The sequence below is a fragment of the Geospiza fortis genome, unplaced genomic scaffold (assembly GCF_000277835.1).
Source record: "Geospiza fortis unplaced genomic scaffold, GeoFor_1.0 scaffold11, whole genome shotgun sequence".
Taxonomy (NCBI): Eukaryota; Metazoa; Chordata; class Aves; order Passeriformes; family Thraupidae; genus Geospiza; species Geospiza fortis.
In genome coordinates this window covers 16396408-16413697 of record NW_005054304.1, presented here as the reverse complement: position 1 = coordinate 16413697, position 17290 = coordinate 16396408, and the positions used below count along the sequence as shown (strand labels likewise).

The following is a 17290-nucleotide window of genomic DNA, read 5'->3' as shown; positions in this document are numbered from 1 at the left end:
AATATGCCAGTTTTATATAAAATATGTGGGAGTGTTAATCTGGTAAAATACTGAGTGGTGAGACATTCTCCAGTACCTAAGTCTGTGGAGATTTTCAGTTCAGTCAAAGAAAGAACAGAGATAATTTCTCCCAGGCTGAGCCTGGGAATCTTAGAGGAAAGAATTAAAACAATTATTATCTCTCTTTCTGTAACTATTGTTTATAGTTATCGTTCTTCACAGTGTGCTATTCATAGTCACCAGTAGCGTGAGATGTTTCTACTTTGAGACCAATCAAGTATCACTTTATCAAGTCACATTATAAAAGACCCATTACTTTCATTAAAGTTAGCCTTCTGATCCACTTGAAGACTCGAATCTTTCTTTCCATCCCTGACTCGACAGCGTCATAAGTCTATGATTTACTTAAGTTATTAATTCAAATACATGGTCACCATAAATTTTAATTTCTGCTATATAATTCCTTGCTTATTAGGCACTGGAATGATACAGTCCTTCAGGATGGATACACAGTTCTAATCTAGAGTTTCACTATGCTGAACTGCATGTACAAATTTCTTAAGCTTGCAGTGTTATGGAAGCCTAAAGAAACAGTTCCCTTCCTTTTTATTTTATTAAAAGATTGCATATTATAAGTAATTTTAAAAATCCAAACTTTTTAGAACACCTGTGACAGGAGCAAGTCCTGTAATTCACAACTGGCTATTAAAAAAAATTGCAGCACAATATAAAAAATATAAAACAAGAATGAGGAGAAAGAGGTAGAAGAAAAAAGATGGTTTTATTTATAAATTCTGTGCTTGAAATGTGGGGTTTGAGCTTGATTTTTTTATTCAAGGGTAGTAGTGGTAGATCTTTCAGGAAAGCCTTGGTTTGCATTTCATGTAAATTGCATTGGAGGACGGTGAAGTTCGTACGGGTTCTGAGCCATCCGCTGCTTAATGTCTGGGAATCCTAAAATGTCAGGACACTGCGGATGCTGCAGTATAAAATGACAAGTTAGTGACGAGAAAATCCCCTGGGCTGGCGTCAGCAGAACACTGCTGTTTTCTCTTGTAATCTGTGCTATTGCTGTCAAACAGGTACTCCCTCCCTGCCTGCCCCCACCCCAGCCTGCAGCAAAATGACAGAACAGATGTGCAAACTTTGCTGCAGATGTAGAGAACAAAATTCACAGAAGACTGCAAAGCCCTCACTGATGAAGCCCGGGGCTCCTGGTAATTAATTACCAGCTGCAGCCAGAGAAGTTCCTCAAAGAGGGGCTTAGACACATCTTTCCTATTACAGAGTAACTGGTACAGCTTATTCTTCTCTGAAACACTGAAGTACTATACTCTGTAAAATGATCAGCTGCAACGTGCCTCCATCTTCAGGATAACTATCAGTATCTTAGCAAAGCTGCTGGCATCTCTGTCCTCACCACTTTTCTGTTTGTTGTACTAAAAACTAAAATTAACATTTATAGCCTATGTAAAATAAGGACAGTCAAAAAATGAAGTGTGTGCTGCATCGTTAGAACCTGAGAACAAACCTCAGGGGCTGAAATTCCGCTGTTAGTTACTTGCTTTTTATATTCAGAGTGAGGAACATCTAAAATAACTGCTAGCAAATGACAATGAAAAGAAAACATGAATGTAATTCTTCAGTAAGATATAAACATCTAGAACCTTCAAAGACGGTAGTCCCCACACATACTAAGATGTATTTCCTACTTCTGCTAAGTACAATTTTCAGTTCCCATGGTGAGTCTTGTAAAATGTCTCTGTCAAAAAATACTTCCAATTTCATTACCCTGTGAAAACAGTCTGAGCTGAATTTTCATAATATTTGAGGAAAGCACAAGAGCTAAATTCTGAGTTTGCCATGTGTGTATATACCAAGTACTTTAATATTTTAAAAGCTCTGATGCTCAAGGTGAAGTACCCAGTAACTTTAGGACCAATTGGACTGGGATTCTATTCCCTAACTCACAAGAGAAATAGGCTATTTCTGTGTTCCTGCTCCTCATCCTGAAATGTTTCTTGGAATGTGATGTAGCTAACCCTTGGCATTCTACAGCTTGGCCCTCCCATGCTCCCTTGGTTGTGTGCTTTTTTCCAATGAGTACTGGGACTTCCTCAATTGTGCAGTCTTTTCTCCCTCTGCCACCCGGTGTCTCTGCTCAAACTAGAATCTGAAAGTTACTCTGCAAGGGCCCACTGCATTTCAAAAGCTGAAGATTTGGTGACTTTATGACTCCAGCTACAACCCATGGGAACACACTAGGAGGGATTAAGGGGCACGCTGGACTGCCTTCCCCATTCTCTGCCATGAAGTCAGACTTTGTCTTACCATAGATATCCTTTAGGTTATTTATACAGAACCTTTCCAGTGAAATGATGTTTACCTCTTCCCTGTCCTTAGAAGATCAAATCCTTCATTGATCTTTGTGAAAGGTAGTGTGTGGGTTATTAGTGGATCCAGAACAAACTTTTTCTTCATGTAGTCAGCAACCAGTTTGGGAACTGCATCTTTACTCTTCCAGCCTGAAAAAAACCCCACAGAAAATGCATGTTGAAATTAAATGCTTCTGAAAATTCATAAAACCCAGGGCAGCTTAAATTTTTAGATAAACATTCTATGGCAGAGTAATGGGATGAAATGTGGCAGCATGGCTTTACCTTTGTAACACAGGGTGCCAGCAGAAAACATGGGACAAAGTGCAGCTATTCCACATATGGCAAACCCAGCAGACCTGTACAAACGTCAGTCTTTACAGAATACAAACTTTCTCCCACATCAAACACTGTTCCAACTTAATCACATCATACAAAAGCCAGAGTGCTGACATCCATGTTGGTAAGCTGAAACTTGATTGTCTGCTCAAAAGTGGGGAGTGGGTGGTGGATGTGTCTCTCTTTTCTTACAAGCACCACTAGATAAAGTGTCATAAATAGTAGAATGCCCTTCTAGAGGAACCTGATTTGTCTCTGCTATTTTATTCAGGTGTCTTTTTGAATACATAAGAGGAACAGGTCATGAGTGAGAAAACCTATTGTTGGAAACAAGTTTTCTGCGGCCTTTGAGTTGACTGAGCTAGGACTTGCTGAGTGTGGGACTGCTGAAAGAGCTCCAGATAGAGAAAGAATGTGAAGGGACTGTTGGCAGCTGGCCAAGGGCTAAGTTGGGGTCTGACCCCTGTGGAAATCAGCTGAGTATAACCCCTGATGTCCTTTAAAGTCCTGACTCTCCATCTATCCTGCTATCTCTCCCTCTCTTTCTATTCCTCTGTTGCACTTTCTCTTTTCCTCTCCTCCCTCTGTCCTCTCTCCCTCTTTATGATTTTCTCTTTTTTTTTTGCTTTATCTTCTATCCTTTATCTCCTCTTATCTCTCTCCTTCTCTTTTTTCCTCCTCTTTATTTTTATCCATCCTCCTCCCTCCCTTCCCCCTCATTTTCTTTTTCTCTTTTGCTTCTCTCCCTTTTCTCTCATCTTCCCTCTTTCTTCTTTCTTCTTCCTCCCTCTTTTGCTCTATTTTCTGTCTTCTTATAGCTCTCTTTGTCTCCTCTTTGCTTTCTTCCCTCTCCCTCCCCTTCTGTTTTTTTCCTTCCTTCACTTGACATTATAGTTCCCATAATTAATTCCATTTCAACATCTTTATCGCAAAACAACCATCAATACTGCTTCCAATAACACAGCCTAAGCAATTAATTTCATGTATCCTGTTTCATTCAAGATGATTTACAAGTTTCTCAAGCCAGTTAAATCACATCTTTCCAAGTCCTTACCTCCAAAGACGGAGCCTTTCCAGCTGCGGCCGGTGAAGAGCAGCATGGGATCAAAGGTGATCTTTTGTGCTGCAGGGGGCACTCCCACAATCACACTGACTCCGTAGTTATACTGACAACAGGCCAAGGCTGCAGTCTGCATTAGAAACAGAGGGACACCCAGAGTCAGGCAAGATTTGTCCTTGGGGCATAGAAGTTTGAATTCCATCTCCTCCTCTCATGGCTCTGCTTGCAATTAATTTTTTGTAACTGAAACCACATAAAAAATTGACCATTTTATCTGCTCGCACCACTGCATCTGCTCCCACTAGTTAAGTATATCCTAGCTTTGCTCCTCTTGCCCATTTTGTCTAAATTATTAGTGATAAGTCACTTTTGGAGAGCATGTGAAATATGTGACATGTAGCCACCCTGGTGTAGCCAGGGCACTACAGTGAAGTTCTATTTCCTAAATTTCTGGGTATGCTTCTGTCCCGGCATCTCAGTGGCTGACAGCTGGACTTAACAGGTTTCAAGAGAGCTTGGTACTCTGCCAGTGGCTCCCAGCTCCTCTTCATCCTCAGTGCTTGGTGGCTTGGTGAAGGGAGTGCTAAGGAGTGTCACCCCCTCCTTTGGTGGCATACCATGGTATCCGTACGGCCGATGACCTCGAAGGAGTAGTCCACACCCCCGCCAGTCATTTCCGTCAACACTTCGTGGATGGGCTTATTGAAATCTTTGGGGTTGATGCAGTCAGTGGCTCCCAGCTCCTTGGCCTTGGCAAACTTGTCACTGTTGATGTCCACAGCAATGATGCGGGAAGCTCCGGCCACCTTGCAGCCTATGATAACAGAGAGGCCAACTCCTCCAAGGCCGAAGACGGCACAGGTGGAGCCTGGTTCCACCTGTAATAACAACCATGTAAACACGGCATATTGTTACAGCCTAGGGAAAGTACCATGCATTTCCTCATTGTCAGCAGGATTTCACTTAAGCCACTTCTTGCAATTTAGAGATTACCTGCTGAGAAGGAATTTGCACATGGATACCTGCTAGTGCAGTAGCCAGCTGTACTGTTATAATGCTACATGTGACTAAGAGAAATTCTCCCTGAAATACATTTCTGAGACCAGGTTTTCATTATATGTCTCAGTTTCGGGTTTAGACACACCATTTTTTATGAAGCTTTATATTCCAGTGGTGTTAAGATCTGCAGTGTCACTAAACTCCTGACAGTGCCAGCTCTAAAACTCACATTTATATATTGCTACAATTCTGAGTGTTGCCTATATGTGTTGCTTCTATCTATTCCTAGACTTCAGTTACAATAAAAAAATGAACTCTGTTGTAACATTTTTCTAGGGGTGATATGGCTATGAGGGAAAACACTATAGATGGTAATAAATAATTTTACTGGATTTTGAATTGAAGACTTCTGAGTACCCTAGAGACAGAATCTGAAGCAAACAAAGAATTAGTATCTTCTTTCCACACTGAACTAAACAGAGTCTGTACCTTCTGGCTGCCATGCTGACAACCCACTTGCAGGCTACACAATCTTGACTAGACACCATAAAGTATCAGAGACACCCACCACAATATTTACCTTGGCAGTCCGCAGAGCAGCCCCGTAACCAGTTGAAAATCCACAGCCAATTAGACAAACTTTTTCCAGAGGCGCAGCAGAATCGATTTTGGCCACAGCAGATTCATGCAGTACTGTGTATTCAGTGAATGTACTTGTACCAAGAAAATGGTGAATTGCTTTTCCTTTACAGGTGAATCTGGTAGTGCCATCAGCCATTAATCCACCACTTGTACCAAGACTGTTTGAAAGATGACCAGAAATAATGGCAAGTGAAACTTGTTGATAGTAATCAATTTTGGGTAAAGTCAAATCTAATTAGGGTTGTAAATAATCCAGGAAAACTCACTCAGTTTTACTGCACAGATTACCCTTGGTGTTTAAACAGTTCTGGCACTCCCCACACTGTGGAACAAAGAGTGGAATAACCTTGTCTCCTAGAAATAAAACAGTAATGACAGAGCATTAAAAAAGGCAAACAAGAAGCATGCAGGTAAAAACATGAAGTAAGTGTATTTAATCTCCAGGCAAATATACACTAGGAATGAAGCCATGCTTTTATTTCCTTCTGCTACATTTTTAAGATGAACCATCTCTCTGTGTTTTATATAAAAGACATAATTAGGGCAAAATTATGACAACTAATTTTGATATGCAAAATTTCTGGTGTCTTCCCACAGAACTGAGTGAGACCTATGTCATAAAACCATGTTATCTACTGACATATCTGAAGTACTTATTCAGCAGTTTATTGCATCTCCTGTGTAAAAATAAGGTAGTAATACACTTTCTTTCAGTAAAGAAACTGAGATAAAAATTGACATCCACTAGGACAGCAGATTGGCGTGCCAAGATAACAGGACTGTAAACTGTGCATACAAAGAATGGGGAATTAAACATTAATTTGTCAGTCCTTTTGAGCATCTTTATTATATAGCAGTCCTATTAGTGCTGTGTTGAGTAAAAGTAGTAAAATACTTGTCTGAGAAGCAGTGGCACACACAAGCTAAGCCAGCATCTCTAGTTCTCTCGCACAATTCTGTTATTAACAAAGTAGCACATAGCTTCCCAGTGCAATTTTTTACTCCTATGCAATTTCCACAGCAATGATATATGGTAAATACCTAATAATCTCTAAACAGGTATTTCCTAATACATATCAGTTTATGATTTGTCAGTTTTAAAATGTGGCTAATCCTCGACACATTGAAAGTCAAGGGAAATTTTTGATTTCCACCAAAAAATGAAAAAGACTTTCAGAACATTAAGTGTCCCCACTACCTCAATTCTGAGTTAACTTAAAACTGTGTTATGATCTTAGTAATCATATTGCTAAAGAAAGGTTGCACAAGTGGAATCCCTTTTTCAGAACTCGGAGGTGTAAATTAAGCAACATGTGAGAAATGTGATTTTGTGCATGTATGTGTTCAGGCCTGCTATTTCAGCTCACCTGGAAACACAGGGCAGCTAGAATTAGACAACAGAGAGATTTATGAACCCAGACATAACAGAAAAAGCAGCTAGAGCTGTCAATGAAATTTGCAATAGACATATTTGTTTGGAGGTAAAGCAGAAATCTCTAATTTTTTTGTTACACATGCCAACCTGCTTTGGAAAGACTTCATACTTGTCAGTATGGACAAAGACACTGAAAGTATAGAGGTGTTAAAAGTGGGCTACACAGGTATCATAACAAACTGCCTAGACATTGAATGATTCTGTGTAGATTTTTTTCACTGCATATTTTCTCTTAATAATTTAGCCCTTGTTAGAATTTTTTTGGTCCAATAAAAGTGTAGAGGAATCCCATCTCATCTTGCAGCACTTGGCTGAAAATTGTCATCCCTCCCTGACTATCTATGCACTGTGGTTCAAAGGGAACAGGGAGAGGAGCAGCTGGTCCAGATGAGTGTCCGCAGAGCAATCCAGCCCTCAGGGAGCAGTGCTGCCTCACCTGCACTGGCGGTGCCCACATGCAAAGCCTGCAGCAGGGTGGGCACCCCAGTTGTGCCCTGGTGCTTTTTAAGTGAGGTAAGACCTAAGTTCTGGTCAACTGAAGTAAATGGATTCTTGTCAATGGATTCTTTAGCTGTTAAGAGAATTAAAATGTGCTTTGACTTGTTTGTCATCTAGTGCTTTGCCTTGCCTTATCTTTGAGAAAGTTAAGCCACATAAACTGTTCAGAGAACCTGCAGCTAATGCCTGATTTCATATGAACAACAGCAAAGACTCTACGTTCTTAGTCCCACAACAGGAAAAGCACTATGTAGGTGGAAAGCAAGCGGCAGATGTTTTTTGCCAAAACCAAAATAAATTGTGTAGAAAATCTGAAAGAATATTGAGGACACAGAAAGGCATAAACAGCAGGGTTATATCCTTTGAGGTAACCTTGAAAAAACTGAAATTGGAATATTTTCCTGTGTAGTAAAGATACTCATGAAAGAAATAGTCTTTGACTTAAGGAGCCTGGAAACTTAGCACAGGATTTATTTTCAGCGCTGTTTCATACCTGGCTTGACTGCAGTCACTCCCTGCCCAACACTCTCCACAACACCAGCTGCTTCATGCCCAAGAATTATTGGAAAAGGCATAACCAGTGCACCAGTTATCACATGGTCATCAGAGCGGCAGATCCCAGTGGCCACGATCTGATTTACAGGAAAGACAAGAATATTTCTGCTTTAACTGTGTCATGTCATATGTGGAAGTGAAATTATGTTCTACACTTGGAGAAGCCACTTGCTCCTCCCCAAAATCCAATCTGCACACAATAAATCTACAGGTAAAACAAATTTAGTTGTCTAATTTAAGATTTTCATGGTGTTTATTAGTCTTTAATCTAAAGGGCAAAGCCCCTTTGTGAATCGTTGCTATGCAGTAGTGAGCTCTATAGGGAGTCCAATGGTTTTTCTGTAGAACCAATGTTCTAGCAATACAATTATATAGGGAGAACAGAATAAATTAAATTATTCCTAATATTTATATATAAATAATTAAAAAGAAAAGTGTGAAATATTAAAGAGAAAAGTGTGAAATATTACATAAATATTATAAAATTATGTAAATACAAATTAACCATCACATATTATTTATAAACATATTAATATTGTGTATATTTTGTATTTATTACATTTAGATTATATGACAATGTATAATAGATATTTTATATAAATGATGTATTATCGAATTTTATATTATAGCTAATTGCACAATAATTATATTACTGTGCTGTGTATATATTTAAAATATTTGTGTATATTACATTAAAAAAATTTAGGCTACATAGTCTTTTATATGACATTTTGCCTTTTCTTTCAGCTAGAACAGCACTATTTCTTTTGAAATATTCAAGTATGTGTTTACAACTTTTATTCTGACAAATGGATTTGTCAACCCCATGACAGGGTTTTCCTCACATATGTAACACTTGAAACTGCTCAAAAATTAAGGCAGCTGCTAAATTCCACTGAGGCCAATATCCAGGTAAAAAAGGAAGCTCCCAGGCCTAATGAGCTATTTCCTAGCACAGATTCAAACAAAGTAAAATAAATTTTCTTGCTCCACACTACAGGAAATTCTAATTTTTGCCTTATACTGTAATTTTTTCAGCCTATTAGAAAAACAGATGTCAGTAAACAAAAAATACAACCCTGAAAATATATTTTTTTAAAAAGAACCTCATTATCAAATTAAGGACTTTAAACATGTTTCATAGGAGCTCACTGATTAGTAACTACTTTCTAGTAGAATATTTTCTGACTGGGTCTTAAAAATTTATAGAACTAATTCTGATTAAAAGCAAGATAGAATGCAAGTCATAGGGGTTGTTTTTAATTTTATTTTCAGTACCTTTACACGAACTTCATGTTCTTTTGGTGGGGCAACTTCCACTTCCTCAATACTGAATGGTTTGTTGGCTTCCCACAGCACTGCTGACTTGCATTTAATAACCTGCAAACAGAGCAAAGAAAATGGAAATGGCACTTGCATTTTCAAGTCACCATATAGATTCTTCCCTTTCTGCATGTGAAACTTCTGCTCATATTTGTGTAGACGAGAGGGGAACTACAGGGAAGAAAACCAAACCAAACAACAAAAAAGTCAACACCAAAGGTCAGTGTAAGACTGTTTTTCCCCTCACCAAGGTCATATCTGACTTTGCTCATCATTCTGTCACTTCTGTCAAGTTTTCAGCTGCATGTGTAATAGTCTCCTAGGTAATGGGATGCCCTACCCATTCGCATTGCTCCTTTGCTAACTTCCTTGGTCAATTTCTTTTGCTGTGTTGGATTACTTGATTGTATTTCTATCTCCTTGAAGATGGCACACTAAATGATGTCACTTATCAGGCTGTGATGAAGTCTGTACTACCTAGAACTGTCTGTGTTGGGAACTGACAAAATTGCTAAAAATGGAATTGAGAGCCTAGTACAGCTTTATAAACATTCTAGTAGAGCTCAAGTTCAGCCATGAGGTGATGGCTGAAAGGACACCTGTGCAAACTGATGTAGCACTACACAGAGGTAATCTCGAACTCTTTCTTTAAGTGCAGTGATATCCATGCTAAGGTACCCCCCTTCTCAGAAGGAATATTTGGCTCAGGTGGATTTACTACCCAACTATCCAAGACAGGTTTTTTTCCATCTCTTAGACTGAAGTTTGTCCATTAACTCTTCAGGGTTTGTCCTGGTAATGACAGGCCTTAGGGCTCCTCTGACCATCTGCCACTGAGAGAAAAATCCCCTCAGAAAAGAGCACTGTCCACGCCTCATCTCAGGTTCTCAAACAGGTTTCCTCCCTGCAAGCTCAATCCTAGTGTATTCAAAAGCAGTGGGACCTCTCTGTCCCCATAATTGCTGTTCCTCCTTGGAGGTGTTTAAAGATCTCATCCCAGGTCTTTAAACAACCCCAGTCCCTGAAATATGATTTTCCTGGGTGACACACTATAAAGTCCTCAGTCATTCTGTTAAGTCTACTGACTGCAAGTGTTCAGGTGGCATTATCTTGAAAAGGAAACAGAGGGGAATCAAATCCAAGATGCAAGAAGTTTAGCACAGGCATCCTTATCCTGTGTGACCAGGACAACTTAACACCAGTGTGCTGCAAAAGTCACAGGGGAAAACAACAAACAAACAAATGTTTAGTATCAAAGCTTTTGAAGTAGAAGTAGAAATAATGTCTGATTATCCACAAATTGAAAACTGGTAACAAAGAAAATAATTACTAGGAAATTCTAAACTTATGAAATAAAATAGCAGACTTCCAGCAGCTGGACACAGAAGTGGGATAGGCGCAATGCTTTGAAAAAAAATGCATCAAGAGATCTTTGCATTAAATTTAAATTTAATGTTTAGATGCAAGTGTGATTAGTGAAAAATTCACAAGTGTGGTCAAGGATTACATTTCAAATGGCACCAACTTACTTTAAAAAAAAAAGGCAGTATATACATTTATATTGTATCCCACATAACACAGTGATGATCCCATGACTTGCACATGCAAAGCACATGTAGTGTTTCTAAGAACAAAGGTTAACAAGTGTGGATTGCCGAGAACAAACAAATGTCTCCTATAATGAGACATTATTAATTATGTATTTTTCTGACTGCTTAGTCCCTGTGAGCTTTTATGGATTGCAACAGGATCCCACAGATGCAGCAACAGCACACTATCACCCACTTCATCTGCTAAGACAAGAACTGCCTTAACAGTTGTTTCTCTGCTCGTATGTTCTACCAGCTGTGTGAGTTACTGCAGGGGGGAGGGCAGGTGTAGAAACACAACCTTCTGCAGGACACACATTATGCCGCTTTGTTACATAAATTGCACTGTAACTCCCGTGCTGTTCCAAGATAAACATGGTGAAATCAAAGCAGTTAAGCTACATCTCAACCCTTCATTTACTGTGCTCCATCCAATGCTGAGTAGGGGACTGAACTAGGTGAATTTACCTATAGTAAGCTACAATTAATTTTGTACTTGCAGTAACTCAGTTAAAGAGCATTTTTTTCCTCTCTCTTTTGGTTTTAGAATAGTGAAGACAGCTGGAAGTAACAGCAATGATCTTGGTACTATCTTAAGACACACTATAGCAAGGTACATGCTTTCAGTTGTTTTCCATTTCTAGTTGCTTGTCCCTTAATCCTTCTTGCAGGTCCCTGTGTGCCTGTTAGCATCTTGCCAGCAGTGCAAGAAGGAACATGTATTGGTATCAACCTCCATCTCTCTTGTAATCTAATTTCTAGCAAAGACATAACTTCAGTCGCAGCTCAGTATTGCATTGCATGTAAAATTTACTTCTGGTGTTCATTAACTAAAGTTTGAGACTTGTTATATGCATATTCGAATTTAATAACTGTCTTAATGGCAGCACAATTCACCCTGAAATTTAACACAATATTAGCCATATCTTCTTTTTAGAAAACAAGCTGATAGAATTATAAATAAACTAAAAAGAGTTTAAACCTCTGTAAGATCTCAGAATGGAAACTGGTAGATAAATACATTGATCTAAACACTTAGTACATTCTATAATACTTTAAGTTATCCAATCAGAGATTAAAAAGTTTGATAACCCAGATAGGAAGTTATACTTATTCTGGTGTTATTACCTTATGTTGCCTCAAATAAACTATTGCCTTGAAGAGTAAACAACCATTTCCTAAGAAACTACAGTAGCCTGCAAATAAAGGCAGCTCTTCTGTACCAGCTTCATCCTAAACTTTAATCTGTGCTATACCACCAGGACTTACAGTGTCCCTGCAAAGAATTCACATTTAAAAATGCATTACTCAGCTGCAGCAAAGAAATTTTCCTAATACAAACTGTTGCTTACTTTGCCTGCCGTGCTCATGTTGACCGCTGTGTCTGTTTCAAAGCTTGCCACCGCTGATTTCTTGCACCACGAACTCAGTCACCCCCAGAGCAGCTGGGTTGCTGGTACCGCAAGTCCTCTCCAGCACAAGGGAACCTGGCTGTGTGAAGTGCTCCCACAAGTGGACTGCTCTGATCTTTTAGCCAAGCCCCCCAGCTCAGAGTCACACCCCTTAATCAGAAGAAGTGCTAGAATGAGAGTGAAGCACTCATCTGATTAAACCTCACTCTTTCAGTGCTTCCCTCTTCCTGACTCCTTTGTCATGCTCTTCCTACCCTTTTTTGCAGCTCAACTGTGGTTGCCCTCAATGTCATGGGACAAAAGCAACAGCCCTGGCTGGAAGCTATTTCCCTTTTTCCACCTGCCTGGAAGCTGATCTCCCAACCCACTACTCTCAGGGGCACTGTAGGTGCATAGAGAAACAGAGAGAGTGGCTCTTGAATTCACAGCAGCAGGGACACAGTGAGAACATGAAGGATTTGCTGATGAACCTTGGTGACACTTACAAGAGCCCAGCTCATCCATTAAGACGTGGGATTGTGCAAGCTGCTTAAGAAACATACATTGACTGTGTGGCTGTGGCTGTATGCGCTCCTGAATTCTTAGTGTTACAGTCTGGCTACTCATTAATCTGTTGGAATGGCTTTCACTTCACTGTGTCCAAGGACAATGTGCCAACCATGCTCAGGGCAGAACAAAAATCAGTAAGTCAGAAGTGCTGTGACAGAATGTTTCTTACCACATGCAACACCCTGCTTGTTTTGTGCCTGACCGGCTGGTTCTGTCAATACCCAAAGCACAGCCCCCATCACTGCTCACATGCTCACACACTTGCCCTCCTGGCACTACACGTTGGTGCAAGGGACTGGGTGGAAGTCAGCAATGCATGCCTTTCCTAGGGACTTCAAGCTTCATCTATTTTTAAATTATGCCCAGCATCCTGAAATCAAGATTTTTCTTTCATAAACAAGTAAAAAAGAGATAAAATGCTGCATATAATCTGACTAGTAATTACTAAGTATAGCACTCTCTCATGTTTACCTGTATGACTGTAACTAATTCAAGAAGAGATTCTTCTCTTCCCTAGTCATGCTGGCTGCTCTATTTCTGATCCAGGCCAGAATGCCACTGGCCCTCTTGGCCACCAGTGCACATGCTGACTCATGTTCAGCTGCTGTCAACCAGCACCCCAGGTCCTTTTCCTCCAGGCAGCTTTTCCTGTAGTGCTGCCTGGGGTTGTTGTTATTGAGGGCTGGACTTGGCCCTTGGCCTAGTTGAACCTCTGTGCTTGTTTGGGCTGGTGCAGAGTTAGTTTTTCTTCACTGTGGCTGGTTTGGGACTGGGTTTTGGATTTGTGCTGCACATAGGGCTGATAATGCAAGGATGTTTTTGTTATTGCTAAGCATGGTTTATAGAGCCAAGACCTTTTCTGTGTTTCATATGGCCACACTGGTGAGGAAATTGGGGATGTGTGGGAGGCTGGGAGGAGACACAGCCCAGACAGGTGACCCAAACTGACCAAAGGGCTGTACCGGACCACATGACATCATGCTCAGTATATAAAGTGGGGGAAGAAGGAGCAAGGTGTGGACATTTGGAGTGATGGCATTTGTCTTCCCAAGTCACCATTACACATGATGGGGCCCTGCTCCTGTTAATGTATTTATAGAAACATTTTTTCTTGTCTTTAATGGTAGTGACCAGATTAAGTTCTACTTGGGCTTTGGCCCTTCTAATTTTCTCCTTGCAAAAACTCGTAATGTCCTTGTAATCCTCCTGAGCTCTCAGCCCTTTCTTCCAATGGACATAAACTCTCCTTTTTTGTTCAGAGTTCCAGCCAAAGCTCTCCAGTCCTCTCAGAAGGTATAACCTAGTGATTTGCACTTCCTAAAATAACTTATATCAGAACGAGGTATTTCTAATCCACTCTATTCCTTGATGTTTATCTTTCTCCTTTCCTCCCTTCTTTTGTACTTGATGATTTTAGAGGTCTTTTGCAACTATTCCCATCCCTTTTCCTTATTGGTTTATTTCTCATATCTCTTTATGTTTCCTTTCCCCTGAAAACTTTCCTCATATCTTTAGCTATATGCATATCAAGGCCATGATTTTTTTTTCTCCAGCTGAGAACATTTTATCAGACAGTGGATCCTGTCTGCAGCCTGTGCAGAGATAGGTATCATGGTCTTTAGGCAAAAGGTGACAAGAAAAGAGACTGCACGGGGTTCCAGTGAAGCACGAGCAGACTTGCATAACCATATTGCAGAAGTTGCTTTATTTGTCTTGCTCTGCCCAATTCCTAAAGATAAACGAGGGTGAGGCTCCAGATCAGGGCATACAGTGGCCCCGGAATGCAGGAAAACCACAGTGCCACCCCTTTACAACTTGCTTGCACAGGCTGAACACTTTGCCAGAAAATACTCAGCTGATCCCTAGACCTCTCCACTTTTAGGACTGTTCACTATGAAGAGAATTTTTCTCTGTGTTTATCTACGTGTTGTGCAATTAAAATCTCTCCTTTCTGGTGACCAGTGACGTGACCCAAGCGGATGGCATGAAGTTGTGTCAGGGGAGGTTTAAGTTGAATATTAGGAAAAGGTTTTTCACCTATAGGGTGGTTGAGCACCTGAACAATCTCCCCAAGGCAGTGGTCACAGCACCAGACTGACAGAATTCAAGAAGGGTTTGGACAATTCTCTCAGGCACAGGGTGTGATTCTTGGGGCTGCCCTGCACAGGGCCAGGAGTTGGACTTTGATGCACGCCCCTTCCAACTCAGGATAGCCTGTAATTCTATGGAAATTTGATGCATAATTCCTTTATCATCTTTTTATCTCACTTTATCCAACTGAACATGATGCAGTAATATCCCCTCTCCAGTGATTTATTAACCTCAGCAGATTCCAGTGAAATGTGTGTCAGAGGCTGAAGACAAAGAACATACTGGAGGTGTTCAAGGCTGGTGAGCCTGCACACAGAAGCAGTGGGCAAAGGCCTGTTCTTGCAATTCCAGGTTATCTTGACTTGGGGACTGTAACTTGGGCAAATGTTATGAAACACGGACCATGCTCAGCAGGTTGTAGCCATAGCTACAGTTTCTGCCTACAAGGCACTTGTAGGGGAAAGTGGTTCTTTGCTGCCACTTCCCAGGCAGCACAGCTGCTTCCCACTCCTTACTCCTGCCAGGGCTGAGCAACCTTGCATTGCTTGCTTGCCTGAAGCAGTGCATGATGTTGACTCCAGGTGAAGAGAGCTAGTGCTTTCTGAAACAGCTTTCTTGTAATGAAAAATTAGTTCTGCACTGAACCTGGCTCTATTTAACAGGAGACTATTTTAACCACAGCTCAAGAAACTAGCTCTTCAGAGAACAACAACAAAAAAGCTTTTAAGAGCAGTTATGCATCACAGATTTAACTGACAAATAAAAAAATGCATACTAGCTTTAGCTAAAACTTTAGCATTTTTAAAAATAGGTTACTTCTTCCTTATTTACCATGTTGATTTTTAAGCTTACCAAGATACCTTTCTTTCTTTCAGACAGTGAACTTGGCTGTTAAGAAAAATAAACCTTCTGGAGGGTGTTTAAATTGAAAATCCAGCATTTCTTCCTACTGTGTGATAGCAATTTCCAAATTTCCCTCTTATGAATCAGTTCTGAAGAACTTGGTAACACAAAAGCTCAGGGACACACGTGTTAGTAGAAGATAGGAAAAAAAGAGCAACATTTCTGAAGTCCCACCCTACACAGTATAGAAGCCGTGACTGCTCCAACCCCTTTGTATTTTTCCACCTGCTCATTTAAGAATGTCCAAAAGATTAGGTATACAAAATACAAAACCCTGCAAGTGCTTGTTATGATTGAAGCAGAGAGACTGAGCAGAACTAGCTGGCAGGGCAGGTTATGCCCTTCAAAAAGTTTAGGGATTGTGTCTGAAGATTATACAAATGTGCATGACACAGCAATGGAGCTGAATTAAGCACGTACAGGATGACATCCAGTTTTGTGAGAACATGAACAAAGACATCCAGAAATAAACACCTTCCAAACACACACAGGAAATAAATCAACTGCTCACAGGACAATGCCTTATTCATTTTAGTAAGCTGGAGCAATGCTAAAGGTGAAAGGTGCAAATTAGATTGTGGGTTTAGAATAAGTATTAGAAGAATTTGAAGGGGAAAATAATATCCAAGGAGAGTACTCAATCAAGCATCAACACCCCTTTTTTAAATAATGCCTTTTCTTCCTTTTAGGTCTCTTATCACAGCCAAACAAGGCAAACAAGAAATTAAAAAGTACATCTTACAGTACTTGAAGTAAAAATGCAGCAAAAGGGAATAAATATGAATCAAACATTTGATTATTTGGCTTTAAGACTGTCAGTTAGTAGATGCTGTTGCTCCAGCTAACAAAGCCACCTTCTTGGAAGAGAGACAATTAAGGTACACATTTCAAAGATGGGCCAAAGTTTATTTATCTTTAGATTTGGAAATCACACTGAAGTCCATCTCTTCTTTTCAAAATAATTTATTATAAGAAGAATGTGTGCTTACTGATAGTTTATTTTAAAACTCTCCTGTAGAATAAATGGATACTTTACAATAATATGAGCCAATACCAATAATATGCAGTGAAGCTGTGATCTTTAGTGTGATCTACAGCACAGCTTGAGCAATAAAAAGTTCTGTTTAAATCAGAGAAACACCAAATTTTTCAAAATTCCCTGACCTTATCCTCAAGCTTTAAGGATTTTAGGAATGCCACATCCTGCACTCCTGCAGCTGGCAGTCACATTGCCCCAAGACTGCCCTGAGCACATGTGCCTTGTCGTGCACACAGGATTTTGGAATAACCATCAGTGTGGATCCCCTTGGACAGCTACACCCCTGTGCTCCATGCAAAACCCACCATCGTTGTCAACTTTGTGGCCAAAAGCCTCTGAGATGGGGCAGTTCAGAGAGGCTCTTTTCTACTCAGGCGCTCTTCTGCAGAGTCATGTCTAGAATCAAACACTACTGCTCCATAAGCAAACATGGAGCAGTATGGGATATGTGGGACAATGGGACAATGAGCATATGGGACAT

At 40.2% G+C, this 17290-nt stretch overlaps 1 protein-coding gene across 1 annotated transcript; it reads right to left on the bottom strand.

The window, feature by feature from the left end:
* Positions 1-762: 762 nt before the first annotated feature.
* Positions 763-12297, bottom strand: LOC102039056 (alcohol dehydrogenase 1). The gene is made up of 9 exons (XM_005418186.2): positions 12168-12297; positions 9182-9283; positions 7842-7980; positions 5682-5769; positions 5354-5573; positions 4392-4652; positions 3769-3904; positions 2387-2525; positions 763-979 (listed from the first exon to the last, which is right to left on the bottom strand). Exons 1-9 carry the CDS (start codon positions 12183-12185, stop codon positions 955-957), a joined length of 1128 nt encoding a protein of 375 aa, XP_005418243.1. The 5' UTR covers positions 12186-12297; the 3' UTR covers positions 763-954.
* Between the last annotated feature and the right edge of the window lie 4993 nt (positions 12298-17290).